The sequence below is a fragment of the Neopsephotus bourkii genome, unplaced genomic scaffold (genome assembly GCF_033783945.1).
Source record: "Neopsephotus bourkii isolate Nb327-2 ecotype Australia unplaced genomic scaffold, CSIRO-AGI_Nbou_v1 NB_1707, whole genome shotgun sequence".
Taxonomy (NCBI): Eukaryota; Metazoa; Chordata; class Aves; order Psittaciformes; family Psittacidae; genus Neopsephotus; species Neopsephotus bourkii.
The window spans coordinates 5858886-5878087 of record NW_026902181.1 but is presented as its reverse complement, the minus strand read 5'-3'; the positions used below and the strand labels follow the sequence as shown (position 1 = coordinate 5878087).

Here is a 19202-nt window from a genome sequence, read left to right as displayed (position 1 = left end):
GAAACAGGAGGAATACAAAAGCAATTTTCTTTATGGCTTATAAATAATCATCAGCAGGGAAACCAAATGTGTATGTAACTGAAGTGAGTTCATCTATGGAAGCCAAAGGTTCAGAATTTCAGCAAAACATATCTATAAATATACCACAGATGAAACCCACCAGCTTATCAGTACTTCCTAGTACTGAAGTAGGCAAGGGCTGGCTGGATATAGCTCCTTGTTTTAAAGCAGTATCCATGCTTGATTCTTTCCAGTCCGTGTTGGAGATCTGAGGTGGTTTTACCACAGGGGCTGAGCTCTGTTTAAGTAGTGGCCAGTTTCCATCATTAGCTTGAAAACAGACAAAACCACTGTATTTAAAATAATCCACAGAACCACTGTAAACAAGCAAAATAGCATGTGAAATGGAATAGCTTCAATTACAACAGGATTAATTTGATTCCAGAAATGAGATAATTCACTCTTCATGTTTGATTCAGAAATTGATACCGAGAGCAATCTCTGTGTATAACATGCTGCTCATTACCTTTTGACATTCAAATTGCATTGAAAATTTCGACAGAAAAAAATATGGTTAAAATTTTTGTTTGAGCATTGAACATTCTGCTATTAGAAGGCAAACAAATTCAGAACAAAAATCCTTATGGAAACACTTCATCCAGGTATTTCGTTTGGTATTATACACTGTGAAATTATGCTAAATGTTAAGTCTATGTAAGCTCGAAGTGTACTTATTCCAAATTTCAACTATGATTATTAATTCACTCATAACAGGATGTAAAAACTCCTTTAAACAATGGGGTGGAACAAAAGCTTACATTCCTGTGCTGCCAGTGGCAGTTAACTAACCTTTTGTCTTTCCTCAACATACTCACCTGATCAGAACTATCCCGGAGACTTAATCTTAAAGAAATTAGTAAAGTCTGCTGACAACTTCAACTCACTGTGTCAAAATACCAGTCATGGGCTTTTGTCTTTATCATGTACATAACAGTCATGCATAGCTGCACATAAACTGAGGCAACAAATCTTTAAGAAGTCCTAGGTACATTGATGTGTTACTTTATCAGCTGTGTGAGACTATTTGGTTTCTGTTCTGTAAGTAAGCAAGAGTGTTTAAATAGCCTGATAATTAGATCTGTTTTATACTAACTAAATAGATCCCTGTTTAGATCCTAAGGCTTTCATTTGCCTTGAAAACATTAAAACTTCAGGTTTCTCTTACTCCAAGGAAACCAGGTATCATTTCTCCTTCCTATTGCCTGGAATTATCTTAGTGGAACACTTAGGATCAGTAAAGATGACATGTGACACGTAGCCATGCTAGAAGATAACAACAAAAAATGGCAGCGGTTTGCACATGTGTGGAGCTTTACTGAGATTTCTGGACCCCATAATAAGAAACCATTGAGTAAGAATGAGGTATTTGATGGTAACTTCCCATTTCATTTCAGTTTTAAGTGCCTAGAAAATGGAATCAGAAAGGCTACTTCCAGAATCCTTTGCCACCCTGTTTAGTATAACAGGTAATCTATAAATAAGCTGCATAGAAACATTCTCATTAGAGTGAATTTAACATTCCCACTCTACTTTCTGTTCATGAAATGACCACCTGAAGATTTCTTGACAATTACCAACCAGTGTTTTCACTGTGAGTGCAAAAATCACTCTATTAGCTCATAAACCTATTTATAGGCTAGTTAAAATAACTTCGCTTTAAAGTGAGCAAAAATGAAGTACCTGTTTGTTGCATTTAAGCTACCATAGTAATTATTTTTTAATTATATGTGCAGACCATCCTTTAATATTACACAAACTATATTGTATTAAACTTCAAATTCAGATCAACTGTGTTTGAATTCTGAGAGAGAATTACTTTGGAGCAAGAGTATTTTTGGGGTTGGTCATTAAACCACTTGCATATTTTTACCCTGAGAATATAAACCAGAAATGACTATTCACCCTTGCAAACTGCCAGGAAGTAAAGAGGCCCAGCTTTAGTACTGGCAACATCCAAGAACTGGACATGTTACGGTTTTTGTTTGTTATTAGCTTCAGTCATGTGGTTATCAAAAGCAAGACCAAGGAAGATTACTCCTAGACACTCTGACCCTAAATAAGGGCAAATTTTCCACGTATGCTCTGAATTAACATTTAGAGTACAATCTACACAGGATGTTCCGTAACTCCAGAAAGGTTATGATTCAGTAAAGCTTCTGAAGATCAATAAAAGGTGTTATAACTGATTCATGCTAAACACAAAACCATATTTAGCCATAAATTTAGCTATTAAGAAAGCACTTACAGTAACAACAGCAAAAGTAGCAAAGACTTTAATTCTCTTACCTGCGAAACACAAGCCCACACTCTTCTGTTAATTATAAAAAAAACTTTTTGTAATCCTTGGAATTCCAAATACTAGCATGTTCACCCCCAAATTCTGAGGTAGCAGACTAGAAGTAAACTCAGACTCTCAACCTCTCTGTTTCATTTTACTTACATAAGCATCAGATGTAACTGTTCCCACTTTCATGTCCTTCCTATTACAAGCTGGCAGACTTGCCAACCACCATGCATGTTTTATGAGCACACCTCTCACATACTCCCACAAGCCAAGCTGAATCTCGTGCACTTAAGCTTCTGTTGCAATCTGCAACTGCAGCGTATGGCACCAGAGGCTGCCTGGGAGGTGCTAAGGGAAGGCAACCAAACAGCACCTGCCTCCTGCTATCTTTGGTGAGGCTGAGCTGGTCCCAGACACTCTTGCCCATCTGATGGCAACGCCCTTCCGACAAGCCCTCACTAGCTCCTGCTCTCAGTCACCCCACAACCATTTCAGCCAACTGGCTTCTTTTCTCCCCAAAAATGTACCCTCTTGTCTGCTGCTTGTATGACTACCTAACACCCAGAGTATTTCAACTCTCATCACTCCATTTTGCATTTACACAAATAAGATAGTAACATGTAGACACAAAAGGTTTTGTGTGTTTTCTCTGACTTCACCTAAAAATTTTTGTAGGTTGGGATGCAGGATACTTAGTAAAGCAAACCAGGTATAACTTTTTTGTCCAATGAAAGAAGCAAGATTCATGCTGAGGACAGAGTGAGCTTTTATCCCAACTCTTGGGCCAGTGCAACATAGGAACTCAAAATTTCCCCACAAAGTAACTCAAGCTAAACCTGTATGTAATACATCTATCTTATCTGAGATACACTAGTACATGCTTTGGTGATTACCATAAAATTTTCTAATTACAATTAGAAAATGTCAAGGTTTTTAAATGAAGAAAACACATCCCTAGTACACTACTTCAGTACTCCAGGGATGGATTTGCTGTAAATCATCTGTTTCCTTCAAAGATGAAAAGCAACTTCTCAACAATTTTATATTTCAACATAATTTTCTGCATGCCAGACCGCAACACAAGTTCTAAAGATGCTGTTTAATATGCATCTGTATGCAAGAGCTCAGATGACCATATTAAAACCTGCATTCTTAGCTAGCCAGAGATCTTCTACGGACTCACAGTGCTGGGTGTCAAACAGAGTAGGTGCCAGGCGGATGACATTGTGAACAGCGGAGTGAAGAGAAGTGGGAGGTGACAGAATAGGATCCACTATTATGTCTAAATCAGAAACCTTCCACGTGTCTGGAGATTTTTTCACACACCCACAGTCTGTCTCTACCGGACACACCAAGGCAGATCCAGTTACACAGAAAAAGAAAGAAAAAAAGTGGTGGGAAAATTATAACAATGACAATGGAGAAATTAGAACAGGAACACTCAAATAATGAAAAATAAAAGCATGACAGTTGAAAAAAAAAATCCTAAATGCTTTTCTACCTGGGAGCATATAAGCTTCTCCTTACATAAATCTATCTCACAGAATATTCAAATACCTTTGGTGTAATAAACACAGTGACTTATTTTTGGTTGGTGAACTTAAAAAGTTATGAACCGTCCTTTCCCATACGTGAAAGAGGAATCCACGTCTGAAAACAAAACTCTCACTTCACAATTAAAGTAATTCCTTAGGCTTACAACTTTTCCATAAGACCAGACTGTCTTTCCTCTACTTCTTCCTCCCCATCTGGAAGCATGCTGCAAGCTTCCCCCAGCTTCTTTTCTTATATGGTCTCCTGGGAAGTATTATTATGTTATTGTTTACTAGTTTTCTTTTACTTGACAAAAAGCAACAAACTGTAAATGGCTGTTTATAATATAGTTTACCACAAAGTTGATTATTCATTAATTATTATATTCAAATGCACTAACTGAAAAACTATTAAAGACAAAACAAAGAATCTGTGAAGGAATGTGTGCTCCTTTTAGCTGTGTGCCATCTAGTAAAATTTCAAAGAAAACACTCAAGTCTCCTAAGAAAAATTAATGGAAAGAAGCAAAACCACCTCATAACAAATGACTAATGTCCAATTCACAGAACAGTATCAAGACATCTGAAACACCTCCTCAAGTACAGTGATTATGCCAACACTGGTGCTCCCAAGATTACTCTTTCTTTATTACTCCTTTCCAAACCATATGTATTAATAAGCACCACACTGAAGTACTTACCAGATTTTGATCTTCCATGTGTTGAGCTAGAAGTAATGGTGAGAGACTGTGGCTTAACTGGATCTACTGGTACAGCATAAGTGCCAGCACTTGGAACTTGGATGTAAGGTCCTACTGCTGCCACCCTTCCTGAAGCACTCAGGGATGACTGGGGTGAGGAAGTGCCATTAATACGATTCAACTAAAAAAAAAACCAGACAAATTGAAATGTGAACTTCCATTTACCCTAGGCATTTGTGCATGAACAGGAGGTCTAGATTTAATTACTAGAACCATGCACTATAGCCAAGACACGTTAATAATTAGGTTACCATACTCCATGCTTCTACAAAAAAAAGCATAAAGTACAAGTTTCATTTGTTAAAATCAACACATGAAAAATTAGATTTCTCAGCCACAGCAAATAAATTTCTTGTAGAGAGCTCTATCTGTGTAAGGTCACTTTCACTGGGCCTTTCTTAGGCAAATGGACTAAAATGAGTTCTTAAGTGTTCAACTATGTATGTGTGGTTTGTTTGGTTTGGTTTTTTTGTTTTTTTTTTTTTGTTTGTTTGTTTGTTTTTTTTTTTAGAGCAATACCTCCAGCTACGAATATGTGTGGAAATCCAGAATTGATCTCTCTGATCCTTAGATAAATGGTCTACTCTGCCCTGGTGAGACCTCATCTGGAATATTGTGTCCAGTTCTGGGCCCCTCAGTTTAAGAAGGACAGGGACCTGCTGGAGAGAGTCTAGCGCAGGGCAACTAAGATGATTAAGGGAGTGGAGCATCTCCCTTATGAGGAAAGACTGAGGGAGCTGGGTCTCTATAGTTTGGAGGAGATTGAGGGGTGACCTTATTAGTGTATATAAATATATAAAGGGGGAGTGTCACGAGGATGGAGCCAGGCTCTTCTCAGTGGCAAACAATGATAGGACAAGGGGAAATGGGTACAAACTGGAACACAAGAGGTTCCACTTAAACTTGAGAAGAAACTTCTCAGTGAGGGTGACAGAACACTGGAACAGGCTGCCCAGGGAGGTCGTGGAGTCTCCTTCTCTGGAGACATTCAAAACCCGCCTGGACACGTTCCTGTGTAACCTTATCTAGGTGTTCCTGCTCTGGCAGGGGGATTGGACTAGATGATCTTTTGAGGTCCCTTCCAATCTCTAACATACTGTGATACTGTGATTTCTTATCAAAGTTCCAGGCAGCTATTGAGGCTAACTTTACCAGACCACTTACATATTTTCAATTTTCCAAACTGGAAGATAAGTATTTTATAAAACCCAAACTGTTGCGCTTTCATGCTTTGAAACACAGCCCATAATTACACTTTCCTTCCTAGAAACATAAACTACCATAATTTTTAATATACTATGATCTGTGCTATAAAGAAAAAGAAAATACACTTGGTCTATCAGTTTTCTTGTATGGAAAACTTTATAATACTTTTTAAGAAGCCTATTACTTTTAAAACAGGTTCTTTGATGTAATCGTGTTATGCAGTTGGGAAAAAGTGTAGTTTTTATAGGCTCTTGATAAACTAAAGTGTGGCCCTTTTAACAGTTTATCTTACAGGAATGTTTTCTTTTTGACGTGCCTCAACTTTTTTCTTGTATAGTCGTTCGCGCAGCTCATTGATTCGCTTGTCCATCATAGCCACCTCCATATTGCGTTTGTTCAAGAGTTCTTTTTGCTGCTGAAGCTTGGAGTTCTGCTCCTGGTTAAGCCTGTTACGAATCTTAAAAAAGGGGAAAAAAATAGAAAGAAAGGAAGAGAGAAAGAAAAAAGCACTTGTTAGGGCAGTTCCTTCATTCTGTTACTTCATTCTGTCTGTTGTCAACTTGTTTTTTAATACAGTGTTAAAAAACACAAAGCAACTTGATTTGGCAACTTTTTCTGACATCTCTAATGTTACATGGCCTGTCAAATAAGCATTTGCAGCCACAACTCTTAAAGGAAAACAGCAAAAGAATGTCCTAATAAAACTAGTGGATACCTATTAAATACATGTAGGCTGCATCCCATTTATAGCAAATGGATTGAAGAAATAGGCATAGAGCCATTTCAGAACTGAAATCCACTGTGAAAAATTAAATCATAGAAAATGTTTATTAAAAGTTATGTTTAACTGAGACTGATTAACATGAAAACTCAGTGATACACAATTTGTAACAGAAATTATGCTACTGATTCTATTTCCAGTTCCACATGAAACTTCTTGATGTCAGGTTAACTGAACTGCTAGTGCAGGGACTTGGCACAGATTTTCCTCTCTACACCAGGATTACACTGAAACCTTCACAGCAGGTTTCCAGCAGATTAGGGCATGGATTACCTTTATGGCTTAAATCAACCATGACAGTGTTTATAATTACTTCTCTTGCTTTCCCACTGGCATTTTTTCATACCTTCAATAACTCTGACAGTATTGTCTCAGTGTTTCAATTTTCATGGTAATGTGACATGCAAAAAACACCTGAGGCAAATTTAAGTCTTGACAAATGTGTATGGCATCGCTGTGAAGCACAAAAGAAATCTTAATCTATTGAGCATCTTAGCACTTCAAAATACTCACAAGGCATATATGCCTTGTATAAATGTTTAAAGGGGAAAAAGAGGAGAAAAAAAGGAATCATTCCTACTTAATCAAAACACATGATCTTGTGTTATATTGTACTTGCCCATATAAGAAGTGGTTGAGACTGATTTTGGTATATTAAATATATTCGAGTTGTTGTCTTGATTACAATAAAGTACATGAGTAAATTAAAAAAAGCCCTCAAATCCTGACACATTGGCACATAGTTAAGAATTCCATAACTTTTAAACATAAAAACTGGACAGAATTTCAATATAAGTTGAGTATTTTATTACTTATGCAAGAACTGCACTTCAGATTTAACAGCCTCCTTGGAGGAAGATAAACAATAGGGATACAGGGAATGCTGTGTAAGTATACCGCAGCTATAGAGCACTATATAGTGCAGTAAACATAGTGCGGCTTCTATTTTTGATGATTCTGTTAAATTGTGTAATTTAAGTCTTATGTATTTTCTTTATTCACACAAGATATAATAGCTGTATTTTCCTAATGTAGTTTAAATTTACTTTTATTCACTGCCCAGTCATGTCTCCAAGTGAAGATGCCATCTATATGAGCTTGCTACATCCAGTTCTTTTGAAAAATAGAAAAATACAATTTATTTTTTTTTTAATTTATTGAGAGATTAGAAGAAATAGATTATGTCAACAGTCAGCACTGCAGTATTAGGGGCTGAGAAATGCCCTTCAGAACACTTGTGCACTTTGTATCATAATGTGTATGAGCAACAACAAAAATAGTTCTTAAAGCTAATGAGATTCTATTTTAAAGAGAGTTATATGCTCACTACAACCTCACACATCGACAGCTTTCCAATACACCCATATTATGAGATGTTTCAGAACCAAATGGCTATACATAAGTATAGTAATACTACTTTTTTAAAATCTACAGCTGACATCCAAATAGCATCTCTCCATTACTTACTTGTAGCTCTTGATACAACTTTTTCAATTCTATTGCTGCAGGTCCCGTCATTTGTCCATTATAAGACTGAAACCCATTGAGTTTCCCTTTCCTTAAATCCTCCAGTTGCTGAGTAAGCTGATCCACTTTTAACACTGCAGCCTGTAGCTCCTGCTGCTTTTCCTGGAACATGGCACTTATATGCTCAATTTCAGTTGCTAAAATTAACAAGATAAAAAACCAAAAAGCAATTAAGTAACGCAGAAGTTAATATTTTAATTCTACAGGTACTGATAAATACAACACTTCAGTTTTAAATCTAGTACATACATACTCATATAAAATATTTATGTGTTGGGAATTTGCTAACAGTCGTAGTATTTCCTAATATTAAGAGAACAGACTTATTCTAACTTAGTCTGAGTATAGAAAACAAGAAGTTCCAACATATACATATTTCATAGAAACACAGCACACCCTCTAAGACAAAAAGAAAAAAATCTATCTGAAATCCTGTTTCAATGCTATAATGACAAGCAATATAGCATTATTTGCTAGTCATGCAGAAAACAGTAAATTAAACCAAGTATGCTCCTTAAAAATTCTACGTACACAGATTGCCATTCATTATCTTGCTGTAGTCCACTTGTCCTCTCATGGCACGGATTTTTTTCAGCTTTGTCTCCTGGGTTTCAACACGTTCTTTAAGTTTCTGGAGCTTTTCACTCTCAGAAACAGACTGCTGCTGACGACGTTCTTGCTGCTTCAGATAACGCAAACGTTGTTCCTGATAAAATGATAAAATGATAAAATTACCTTGGAGAAACACATCATGATGATCAGTGGGGTTTTATATTTCCAGAAATCAGAAAAGGTTGCTGTTAAAAATGAAGTTAAAAGGTTAAAAGATTTATCAGTCCCTCTAGAAAAGTGCTCTACATTGTTAAATCTGTTTTACAGCAGAGATTTAAGATTTTTTAGACCAAATTTACATATATGTGCAATTACAACCCTCACCGGAACACTCATTCAAATGCACATGAAGCTTCCTCTGGCATTTGTTTGCTGACACTATTAACTCATCTCCTGCCATTGCAAAACAAACTTGCAATGATGTTATCTGGCTTCCCACAGGCAACAAAATAGGTCCGACACACCATTTTTAACAAGTTGACCTACCCCAAGATCAAGTTCCAGTTCTAAATAACAGTCCGCCTGCTGGGCACACAAGGAAAATGTTTCCTTTTCCACATTATTTCCATCAAGAAAGAGCTACAAAATTGATAGACTGATTCCTAGGTACTCCAAGCATCCAATGCATACTGTATATTGTTAACACAACAATGTCAGAAACATTAAACCCACTCCTCACTCTGAAAACATACCTTGATTCTTGTAATACAGGGACTTCGGAAATGTAATACGTAAATATATATGAAGTGGGCACAATCTCACAGCACTATTGCTATAGTGGAGTGAATGAGCTACTAAAGATGAGCATAAAGTCAAGCCTGATGTATAACAGATCATGAAGTGGGCCCCACAAAAGAGACAAATAAAAGTTTTTAATATTTTTTTCTAAAGACACGTAACTCGGCCTGACATAGGTTATTATAGTGTCATTTACACTGAAATGTTGTATATTGCCTGATTAACTTGGTAAAACAATGGATTCAAGTCTTCCTGAGCTTATCTAGACTGAATGTTTTTTTTTAAATCCATGAAAATTACACTTGCATATGGTGAAAGAAATTTGTATTTATTATGATCTGTATATAATTATTACCTTAGCAACCAGCATTTGCTGTTGATTTTCAATCTGCTGCTGTTGTCGGGCAGCCATATCTTGAAGTTCAGAAAGAGTAAGCTCAACACGTGGATTCCCAACCTGCAGAATACAAAATGTTACATTAATGCGCTGACGTATATTAAGTGTTCTGATGATAGAAGCTAAATCCCCACTCCTCAGAGCCTGAAGGCTAAAGCCTCCTTTGCAGTCCTCAGAGAAAGAACAATGATCCCTATGAAACAGTTAGGAAGCTCAGAGCAGAAATAAAGGACACAGACCAGGCACACGCCAAGGACAGAAAAAGCAGAAACTGAAAAAGCAGATAAAAGATGAAAATATTAGGATACAAAACAAACAAGAGAAAAAAAGCCCTTATACTATGTTTAACACTGTTCTGTTAGATATTCTGCAGAATCAGTACACAGCACTGGTATGGCACATGTGCTAACACACATGCAAGCAGGTATTTTAAGCAGTATTGGAATCAGAATCTTCTTTCCTTTCCTAATATTTTCAGTGTAGCTATCTTGGCAGCTTTAACATGTGGCTAGCATTATTTACTTAGCGCAGCACAAGACCTCATGAAAACCTTTAGACAAAGGCTTAAGTAAAAGCTATCTCCATCATCAATCTCACATCTGAAAATGGTGAAACTTCCTGTCAGATTGGAGCATTTAAGGTAATAATCTGAGTGAAAAAAGTCTGTACAAAGTGAAGCAAAGTGGTCCCCTTTGGATAAGCAAGTGGCTACTACTGAGTGAACTCTAAATGAGAAAACGAGATATTATTGGGGCTCTATCACTCCTTTTGCATATCAAAACCAACAAAATATTTACAGAATTGGGGTAGAAAGGCAATTACTGAAAATTATTTAAAATTTATATAATGCTGTGACAATGTGTGAGACCAAATATGTGGTTTTGAAAATAAATGCATTGTTTCGGTATATTCATAGTTCTGACAACTAACAGAATTGAAATCTGTACATTAAATTACTTCACTTCAACCAGTTTTTACTGTGCAATCACAAGAGAGTGAAGTGTAGCAAGACAAATTCCAGAGGCTGACACTTGCCAAATACCTGCTTGGCTACTCAGAAAACCAAAACCCACAATCTTAAAATTCCATGGTTTAACCACAACTTTAGCATTTGCACAGAAAGAAAATACCAGCCTTTGAAAAACTATGCCAGAAAGTAAGAAGTTCAGAATAACCCTTCAGTCAGAAAATACTATTTGTTTTAAAATGACTGATTTCTCCTTTTTTTTTTTCTTCTTCTTTCTACCTGAAATCCAGTTAGTAATTCCTGTTTCTGCATACAATTATTCAAGTAAAGATACACACCTCAAGGTCAGTCACTAAAATGAGCCAGATTTTGAACAGTAACTTTTCAAGCTGCTGCATCTTAGATGCATGATACAGATATGTTGGACAAAAATATTTCAAAAAAGTTATTGTCCCTCTGAACATTTCCTACTGAATAAATTATGAAAATTACTCATGTTAGAGGAGTAATTTAAAAATATCTATTTAGTTATAGCTATATAGAATGGTGAAACCAGAACAAAAGATAAAATCCACCCAAACCACTAATTTTCTATTTCAACACTCTGTTAGTGAACACAGTAATTAAAAAAATAATAAAATAAAAAAGGGGAGGGGGAAAGGAAGGGAGGGAGAACAAAAGAAAAGATTTAACACAGTAGCGTGTACTTTTTTATTAGGATGACTTATGACAGACGAGTGAGTCTTTCCGAGTACTTTTTTAAGGCCAAAGGACTTGTACACATCTGTGGCCACCAGCTAATAAATCAAAGAGAGACATGTTATTAATAATTACAGACTGAGAGGCACTAATTGGGTAAGAAAGTAAGGAAACCTTTCCAGGTGTCATCCACAAACAAAAATGTGCCAACTTGAGACAAGAAAAATAACATACAAAACCGAGATGCTGCTCCCAAACCATGTTCATGCTCTGCTGACTTCCTTTGACATGACCTTCTACCAGAAAACCCTAAACTTCTACACCTGCATTTGCTGGACTTTGTAGGTAGTTCTTAAAAGAGGCTCAGAACGGCCTGAAGGTTTTTGATCGCTGATTTTAAAAACGGAGGGGTGAATTGACAGTATTTTCTCAATACACATATGCTCTGTTTCAAAAATACACAACTTGTACTGGGAAGATTTTGCACAGTCTGGTGCTTCTCTTCTTCCTGCTTTCATCATCAGTTTAACAACGTTGATAGCTCATTCTATTTCCAGTAGCAATTTTCAGCATAACACTGTCCAAAAATAAAGATGTTTTATTTTGCTAAGAAGTCTTGTTAAAAATATATCCAGACTCAAAAAGTGGCATCTGTATAGGGGCTGTGCATATTTCAAAGTAAAAAAGCCATTTCACAGAGTGAAAATTACATATTTTTTTAAAGTGAAAAACATAACTTGGAATGCACAACAACAGTAAGAAATTGTTCTGTAAAAGCACAAAAAACAAAAAAAACCACAACACAGTTTGATCCAAAAGCTCAGAATTTTTACTGTTTTAAATAAGCATATTTGAAAGCATATCTTATAATGCCTGGAAAAAGTACTGAATTATTTTATATTATGTAAAATATAGAAGATTAATTAAAAGATTAATGCAAATATTAGCTTGTCCTTGAAGAAGCTATTTACTGTGAAATGTTCCATTCAGAAAGCATAATGCCTAAAAACCCTTTTATACATGGCAGAACACAAGAACATGGGAACAGTGATAATTAACCATTTAAATATAAATGCCCTATGAGAAATCTCTTAACGTTTACCTCACTGAATACCAGCAAGTGTCCCTTTCACTTGAAATAACTACACTATACTTAGAAAAGAAGAGGCAGCTGAGGAAGCAAAGTTTTAAACCTGCAACTTCACTCGCAGTTTGTTCTTTTTCATCCACATGGCAAAAGCAGTGACCAGACCAAGCAGAATTCCTCTTCGACATCAAATCAATTGTTTTCAGATAGACTGTTGCTGATTTCAGGTCTCCAGAACAGGATAGCATAATTTTTGAAACCGCGTGAAAAACACTGAATCTTTCTCTTGCCACGATCTACTTGAATCAATTCAATCAGAGCATTTTATATTCCTTGAGTCTGCTTGTAAGAATCTGTACACGAACACCACCAATGAAGGAAGTCAGCCTCGGTCCTTCTCCAGAACCTCAGGTTATGCAAGGTAAAGACAGCGCTGCAGTTTCTCAGTTCTTTAATTAGGTTGCTGGTTTCTCAGATTCTTAAGTTTGCACCGTTCATGCTAGTTATTAACAACTTCATCTACGAAGTCACTCACCTCTCATAAAAAACACAAGCCTATCACATTTAAGGTCCAGATCTCCTCCTTCCTCCTGCAGCAAGAAAAAACGCCCTCCTACAGAACTGCCTTCTGAAGGAGGTACTAAAAAGCCACTACAAATATCTACTCCTTCAGATTCCGCAGATTCATTTGCTACACGGTGATACATCAAAGCAGACAGTTTTGCTGAATTGTAAATTTCTTCTCATTGATTCACAGAAGCATTTACACATAGAGATGAACTCCTAAATGAGATGCTACAGAGCAAACACTGCATTATTAGGCACTAAGGAAGTATTATGTATGTCTCATACAGACAAGAATACTTTACATCTATATTCCCTAATTTCTTAATATCGACAAGAATCTTATAAAAATGTATTTATTTTGTTTAGCATACACTTTAAAACGTTGTGATGAGAGACAGAATTTGTCATGAACTGGAGTTTCAGCTTCTGACGTCAGCCTCCTACTACAAGCTATTATTTTTACCATTTGATGATTAATATTTTGAGACAGGCAAGACAAATGGTACAGTAGTAATTAAATAGTTTGGGAACCAGTTTACAAGCAGCCTCAAAACAAGTCATACCTTAGGCATTTAATTAAGAAAAGGAACCTCCTTTAACACATTAGTCTTGTCACTCTGAAAATTCATTTTCTTATTCCTCCTTCCTTTCTTTCTAACCTCACACTATGCTCTTCTGCCTATCATCACAAACACCTCAGTGCATACTTCTAAGCTATTATGAAATGGTTTACTCATTGGAAACCCACAATAGTAAATGAAAAATTGTACCTGAACTCAAACTATTTATTTGACAGAGTATACTGTTGTAACGACATAAGGGCAGATTCCAGTGGGTTTTTTTGCCTTTATTCCCATTGGAAAACTATCTTTAAAGAGGAATCTAATTATGTCAATATTAAAATGAAAAAACACATGATACTGACCTTTTGAAATAAAAGATCATAATTAGGATGTGGCTGGATTTTATGCATTGCTTTGCCTCAATGTCTAAGCAATGAAGATACTTACTTTAGATAATTTTATAAGTTTGCACTAGTAAGAACATAAAGTTATTTTGAAACTAATAATGAAATATTTACACAAATAAGAGCTTTAAAGGAAAAAAAACAAATATTCATAAGCTTTCAGGCCACCGTAATGATGGGCAATCTCATGTTTAGGTTCAGCAATGCCTAGCAAACTCAAATAGCCAGTGTAAAGTATAATGTGACCAATTAATTGAAGAAGAAAACTGGAGCAGTACAAGAATTTACCAATCATTTCCTGCGTGCTATCTCTTCAGATCTTTTTCTAGGTTTGCAAGAGCCACTGTGTCATTAACTTCTCTTATCTGTTCCTTCCCTCTTTTTAAGATAGGTGCTCACTCCTGTTTCCCACACAATTCTTCAGTTCTCCTCCCATGACCCTAACTAGGAAGCGTAAGTTAAAGTACCTCAAACCTCCTGAACTGGCCAAGCTCCACCTTCTCCTATGCCTATTCTTGTACAATGAATGAACTCACATTTTCTAGTCTTCTTCCTATCAGTCACCTCCATCCCTTCTATCCTTCCTCCCTCTTTTACTACTTTACTTCTGGTACTTTAGTCTACCCTTCGCTCTTGTCACACACAGAGATGATTTTAGGTCAAACCGCCAATTTTCAAAGTCCAACATAACCCAAGTAAAATGTAATCAATCAGCATGTAATCAATCCCCCTGAAACATGGACTGAGGACGAGTACTGAATTAGAGGCAAGAGAGAGAAATCCAAGAAGAGAGTCCTTCAGGTTCATGGTCTAAAGAATTTACTCCCCCATGTGGGATTTATTAACAATACATGCAATTTTGCCATGGCAAAAAGGAAACATCTTCACTGGCCTAATAGGAGGAACAGCAAAGGTCAGAAAGGTCCTGCAAGTTGCTCCTGAAAAAGCTTAAAATGCCTACATAGAAATGCGAAGTAAATATTCTTTGTTTTACTGCATATACTGAAAGACTCAGTTTTCCATAATCTATAGCTGTTCTAAGTTGCTGCTCCTTCCTAGGGCAAATGAGGGAATAAAAATCTTACATCCGGACTAGAAATTTATCTTTGTAGGGCTGTCAAATCCCAGAAATCTATATAGCTACAAGACAAAAACAGAAATGACAGGTCTGAGACTAGACATATGAGTATGTGGACAAAGGCAGTAATTTATTACTTGAACGAGAATTTTCTCAGAATGAAGCATGAACGTGGCTAGACTGGAGGACTCCCCAGCCAATGAATTCCAGACTGGGATCAGGGCTCTGACAATTCTCAGCCTCCCCAAACTAGGGAGTTCAGTTGGCCATCCCTGCATTCTCCTCCTCTGTGCTGCATTTACAGTGACGGAAGAGCTACAGCTCTGCACAACTACCAAACTGCCAGAGCAGAAAGAAAGGAACAGCTTTGCTTTGCCTGCTGAATCTAGCAAAAAATTTCCAAATTCCCACATGCTAAGGTGGACACAAGCAGGGGAAGCCCATCGGTAACTTGTAACTTTTCTGTCTTAAGCCTCATTCAAGGTAACATAGTTTAGGGGATGCTTTAACTAGCTCAGTTGGCAACAAAGCTTTAGAGGTTGCTGATAAGAACAGCCATCACGCATTTTGGATATCTGTCCTCAGCACAACAGTAGTGATAGGGAAAGCTTCCATCACAGATGGAAGATATGGGAAATTATACCAGTTCTGTATCAGATAGGTCTTACATGAAACGTATGTGGCCTCCTTGTGCCGTGTAGGGACTATGAGAGGCAAACACAGGATGGAGCATCTGCTGAAGATTGTTGATTCTGACCTCCTTACTTTTCTGAAACATGCTGACCCTATGTACCACCAAATTTATGATGTCTAATAGATTTTGTCCACATTTTCCATTAAACCTGATCCTAGTGCCATGAAAAAAGAAGACAATTTGAAAGTCCTGTGTGAAAACTCATACATAACATTAGAGGCAAAAGACAAAATATCTGTTTCTGTTTAAACTAGAGGGTTTTTTTTTTTCTGAATTCAACATGAATGACATTATTTCCAGTTTAATGGCTTTACCCACAGCTCCGCCTTGCATTATTTTTAACTGGGTCAGAAATGTGCCGATAGCAGAAATCCATTTTAAAGAATTCAATTACAATAGCACATGCCTTTTTTAGCTTAATGGAAATGAACAAGCTAATAAAACCCAGGAAAGGCAGCCTGAATATTGGGAATTAAAGAAAAATATACCTAGTATGTGCTTTCTCCTTAAATAATCTTGACATTAACATTACAAATGCAATCTGGCAACTTTACTCAGAAATGTATAATGAAAATGTTATTTTATTTGTGCAAATAAATGCAATAACAGTTTCTTAGAATAAACACACTCCAACTGTATCACAATTTGCTGAAAAATCTCACACCACACATCTCACACCTATATTAGATAAAATCTTAGTATCTCTCATGAATTACACCACCTTGTTAGCCATTTCTTTAATTTGCTGACACTAATAAAAGTCACTCTATATAATTATTAAGTCTATTTAGCGTAAGCCACAGGTTCCAGATTTCCTGTTCCCATGTTGCTTTCGCAGAAAGCTCACAAGGGAGGCTGTCCTCTATTTTGCAAAGAATAGCTAAGAACAGGCAGAAAAAAAATCAAAACAATGGTAAAACAGATTTTCAAAATTAGAAATGGATTTACGCATATATTGAACATCTGCTACATATGAAATGAACTGCTTGTTATTCACTTCTACCACATAGGAAAGTAGTATCTGGAAATCATTTATTTAAAAAACTTTCTTCCTTGTGCTTACAGACACTATTTAACAGCCACAGAAATCTTAACCATGTTTGTGTTAACTTCAGTATCAGCTAGAACACTCAGTAGCTGAAATTAATCAAAATATCAATGTCATTTCCTAACAAAAATGAATTATCTGAAATTATGAATTCTTATAGAAATGACAGATCAGCTGTGCACAAAACTTCGGACCTCTTTACAATACCGATCCTTTCACTCAGAGTGGTTTTAGAAGACATATTACAATACATGTTGAAACACACTAAGTGCCTTTAAAAATAGCCTTGGAACTACGTTTTTCTGGATTTTTTAGAAAAGTAACATTCTGATAGAATAGCTAAGTATGATTAGAATAAACTGATTATTTATTCTGCTCAGAAGTAATTGTTTCGATATGAAGTTTTTCTGTGAGGATGTATCATATGAGAACAACAGAATAAAACAATTGCAAAATGTTCCAGTACAAAAGCACTGAAAATACATACCTTGGAACTGAAAGATGTTATGAAACTTGGTGTATGACTTGCACTTCCCATAAAACCAGAGGAGTTAAAAGCAAAAGTTGACCATGACATTCTGAAGTAAACAAGCTTTTGATAAGGTCTTAAAACTTAAGAATTACCGCAAATGCACGTAATAAAATCTGATTAGTTTAGGATTTCAATTCAAAGATAAGGCATTACAAAATCCAAACTAGTCTGCATTCCATTCATGTGACAACAAACCCCAAAATCATTTAAAGTGCAAAAGCTACATAGTATTTAAATAACATGTCCACTACTAAATTTGAGAATTAATTACCTGTTTGGTATTTTCCCATGTAATTGTAAGAGAGCACATCTTTATTTTGCAGCGCTGCCCATCAGCTGCAAACATTTGCATTGCTTCAACATGCTTCAACTCCATGTTTCTGTTACTTTCTGGCTGCAATAGTTTAACTCGATATGGCTTGTTCACAGCAAACAATTGTAAACGTCTTAGGAGTTTCTACACATCTTTTTGTCTCAGTGAAATCAATAGGAGGTAGGATATTTTTTAATCTTATTCTATATGAAATAAATGTTTCCCCAAAGACTTTATCAGTATGAAAAGCTGTGTCTCTGCATTCATCAACAATCAGCTAACGGAAAAGGCTAGTGGATTTTGCCAGCAGTAAAAGACCTAATCACTGCAAGATCAAACCAGCTGTCAACTACAATCAGCTTGATTCATTGCACTTTTCATATTCAATGGAAAATGTTGCCCAATACATTTTGCCCAATTGCAATTATCAGGTCAAACTGGAGATAGAAGAATACAGACAATTTAGCTTCAAAACCACATGAATTATTTGTTCCATTTGTATTTCTGTGGTATTACCAACCCAGTGCAAAAACTGAATACCAAAAACATCAGGAAAATCATTCCTGCTGGTACTTAATTTTACTGTTTCAAGTGACAGAAAACAATACCACCTGAAATTTAACAGTTTCCTTATTAACAGGGACTGCCTGAGATAACAGGCAAACAGTACAGTCAAAATAAATACTACAGTCCCATGCAAATAACCTTTCCAGTGTTTGCTGCATGCTTTTCCCTACATACTTAAGCTTTTCTTAAATCTTGCACACAAGATAAAAGCACGAGCTAGCAATAAAGCTAAAGCATGTATATAATAGCGTAAGTCAAGAGGCTGCAAGTCGAAGACTACGGCAAACAAAAACCTAGACCTAAGGCTTTTTAAACACTAAAGAAAACACTAAGCCACATTAAAAATTCCTTAAGTATCTAAAAATTATGATATTGTGGAAGATAAAAACCATAAAATGCTGTAATTTACCTTGTCAAATTCACAAATTACATGCAAGTTCACCCTCTACTCGTTCTTGCAAGAAAGTAATTCAAACATGATTCAGCGCACTTACAGAAGAGATCCAGCCAAATGGGTCTCCATAAGGACACTTAATGAAGAACTGTATGTCCAAGCATAATACAGTGAATATTCCAGCCGTGTAAAGAACAGGCTTATTTTTAGCAAGCAAGAAAAGGTATGAGCTGAGAGTATGATCATCCAGTGGGAGTAAGAGAAGAAAAACAAGTTCAACTCCCTTGCTCCTAAATTAGCTAAAGGGTCTTTCATTTTCTCTGCTTTGATCTGAGGAAGGCTGTAGGGGGAACAAACCTAACAACAATTAGATCTTGAGGCAAGTGCAGAG

At 36.3% G+C, this 19202-nt stretch overlaps 1 protein-coding gene and 1 long non-coding RNA gene across 8 annotated transcripts in view; both read right to left on the bottom strand.

Annotated features, from left to right (window-relative positions):
* Window positions 1-19202, bottom strand: part of PPP1R13B (protein phosphatase 1 regulatory subunit 13B) — a 326672-nt gene that overhangs the window by 9599 nt on the left and 297871 nt on the right. For 4 of the 7 annotated variants that reach the window (XM_061376288.1, XM_061376286.1, XM_061376287.1 and 1 more), the window contains 7 exons: window positions 9857-9958; window positions 8683-8857; window positions 8092-8288; window positions 6136-6300; window positions 4578-4758; window positions 3528-3683; window positions 161-330 (listed from right to left, as the gene is read on the bottom strand). In XM_061376288.1, coding sequence (XP_061232272.1) covers window positions 161-330; window positions 3528-3683; window positions 4578-4758; window positions 6136-6300; window positions 8092-8288; window positions 8683-8857; window positions 9857-9958 — 1146 coding nt within the window. Of the gene's footprint in view, window positions 1-160; window positions 331-3527; window positions 3684-4577; window positions 4759-6135; window positions 6301-8091; window positions 8289-8682; window positions 8858-9856; window positions 9960-12757; window positions 13173-19202 lie in introns of those variants that run through there. The other 3 variants (XM_061376290.1, XM_061376291.1, XM_061376289.1) reach the window with 3 other exon arrangements.
* LOC133224659 (uncharacterized) lies at window positions 5128-6122 on the bottom strand. Its single transcript, XR_009728920.1, has 2 exons — window positions 5743-6122; window positions 5128-5227 (listed from the first exon to the last, which is right to left on the bottom strand). It is a non-coding gene; the product is annotated as an uncharacterized LOC133224659 (long non-coding RNA).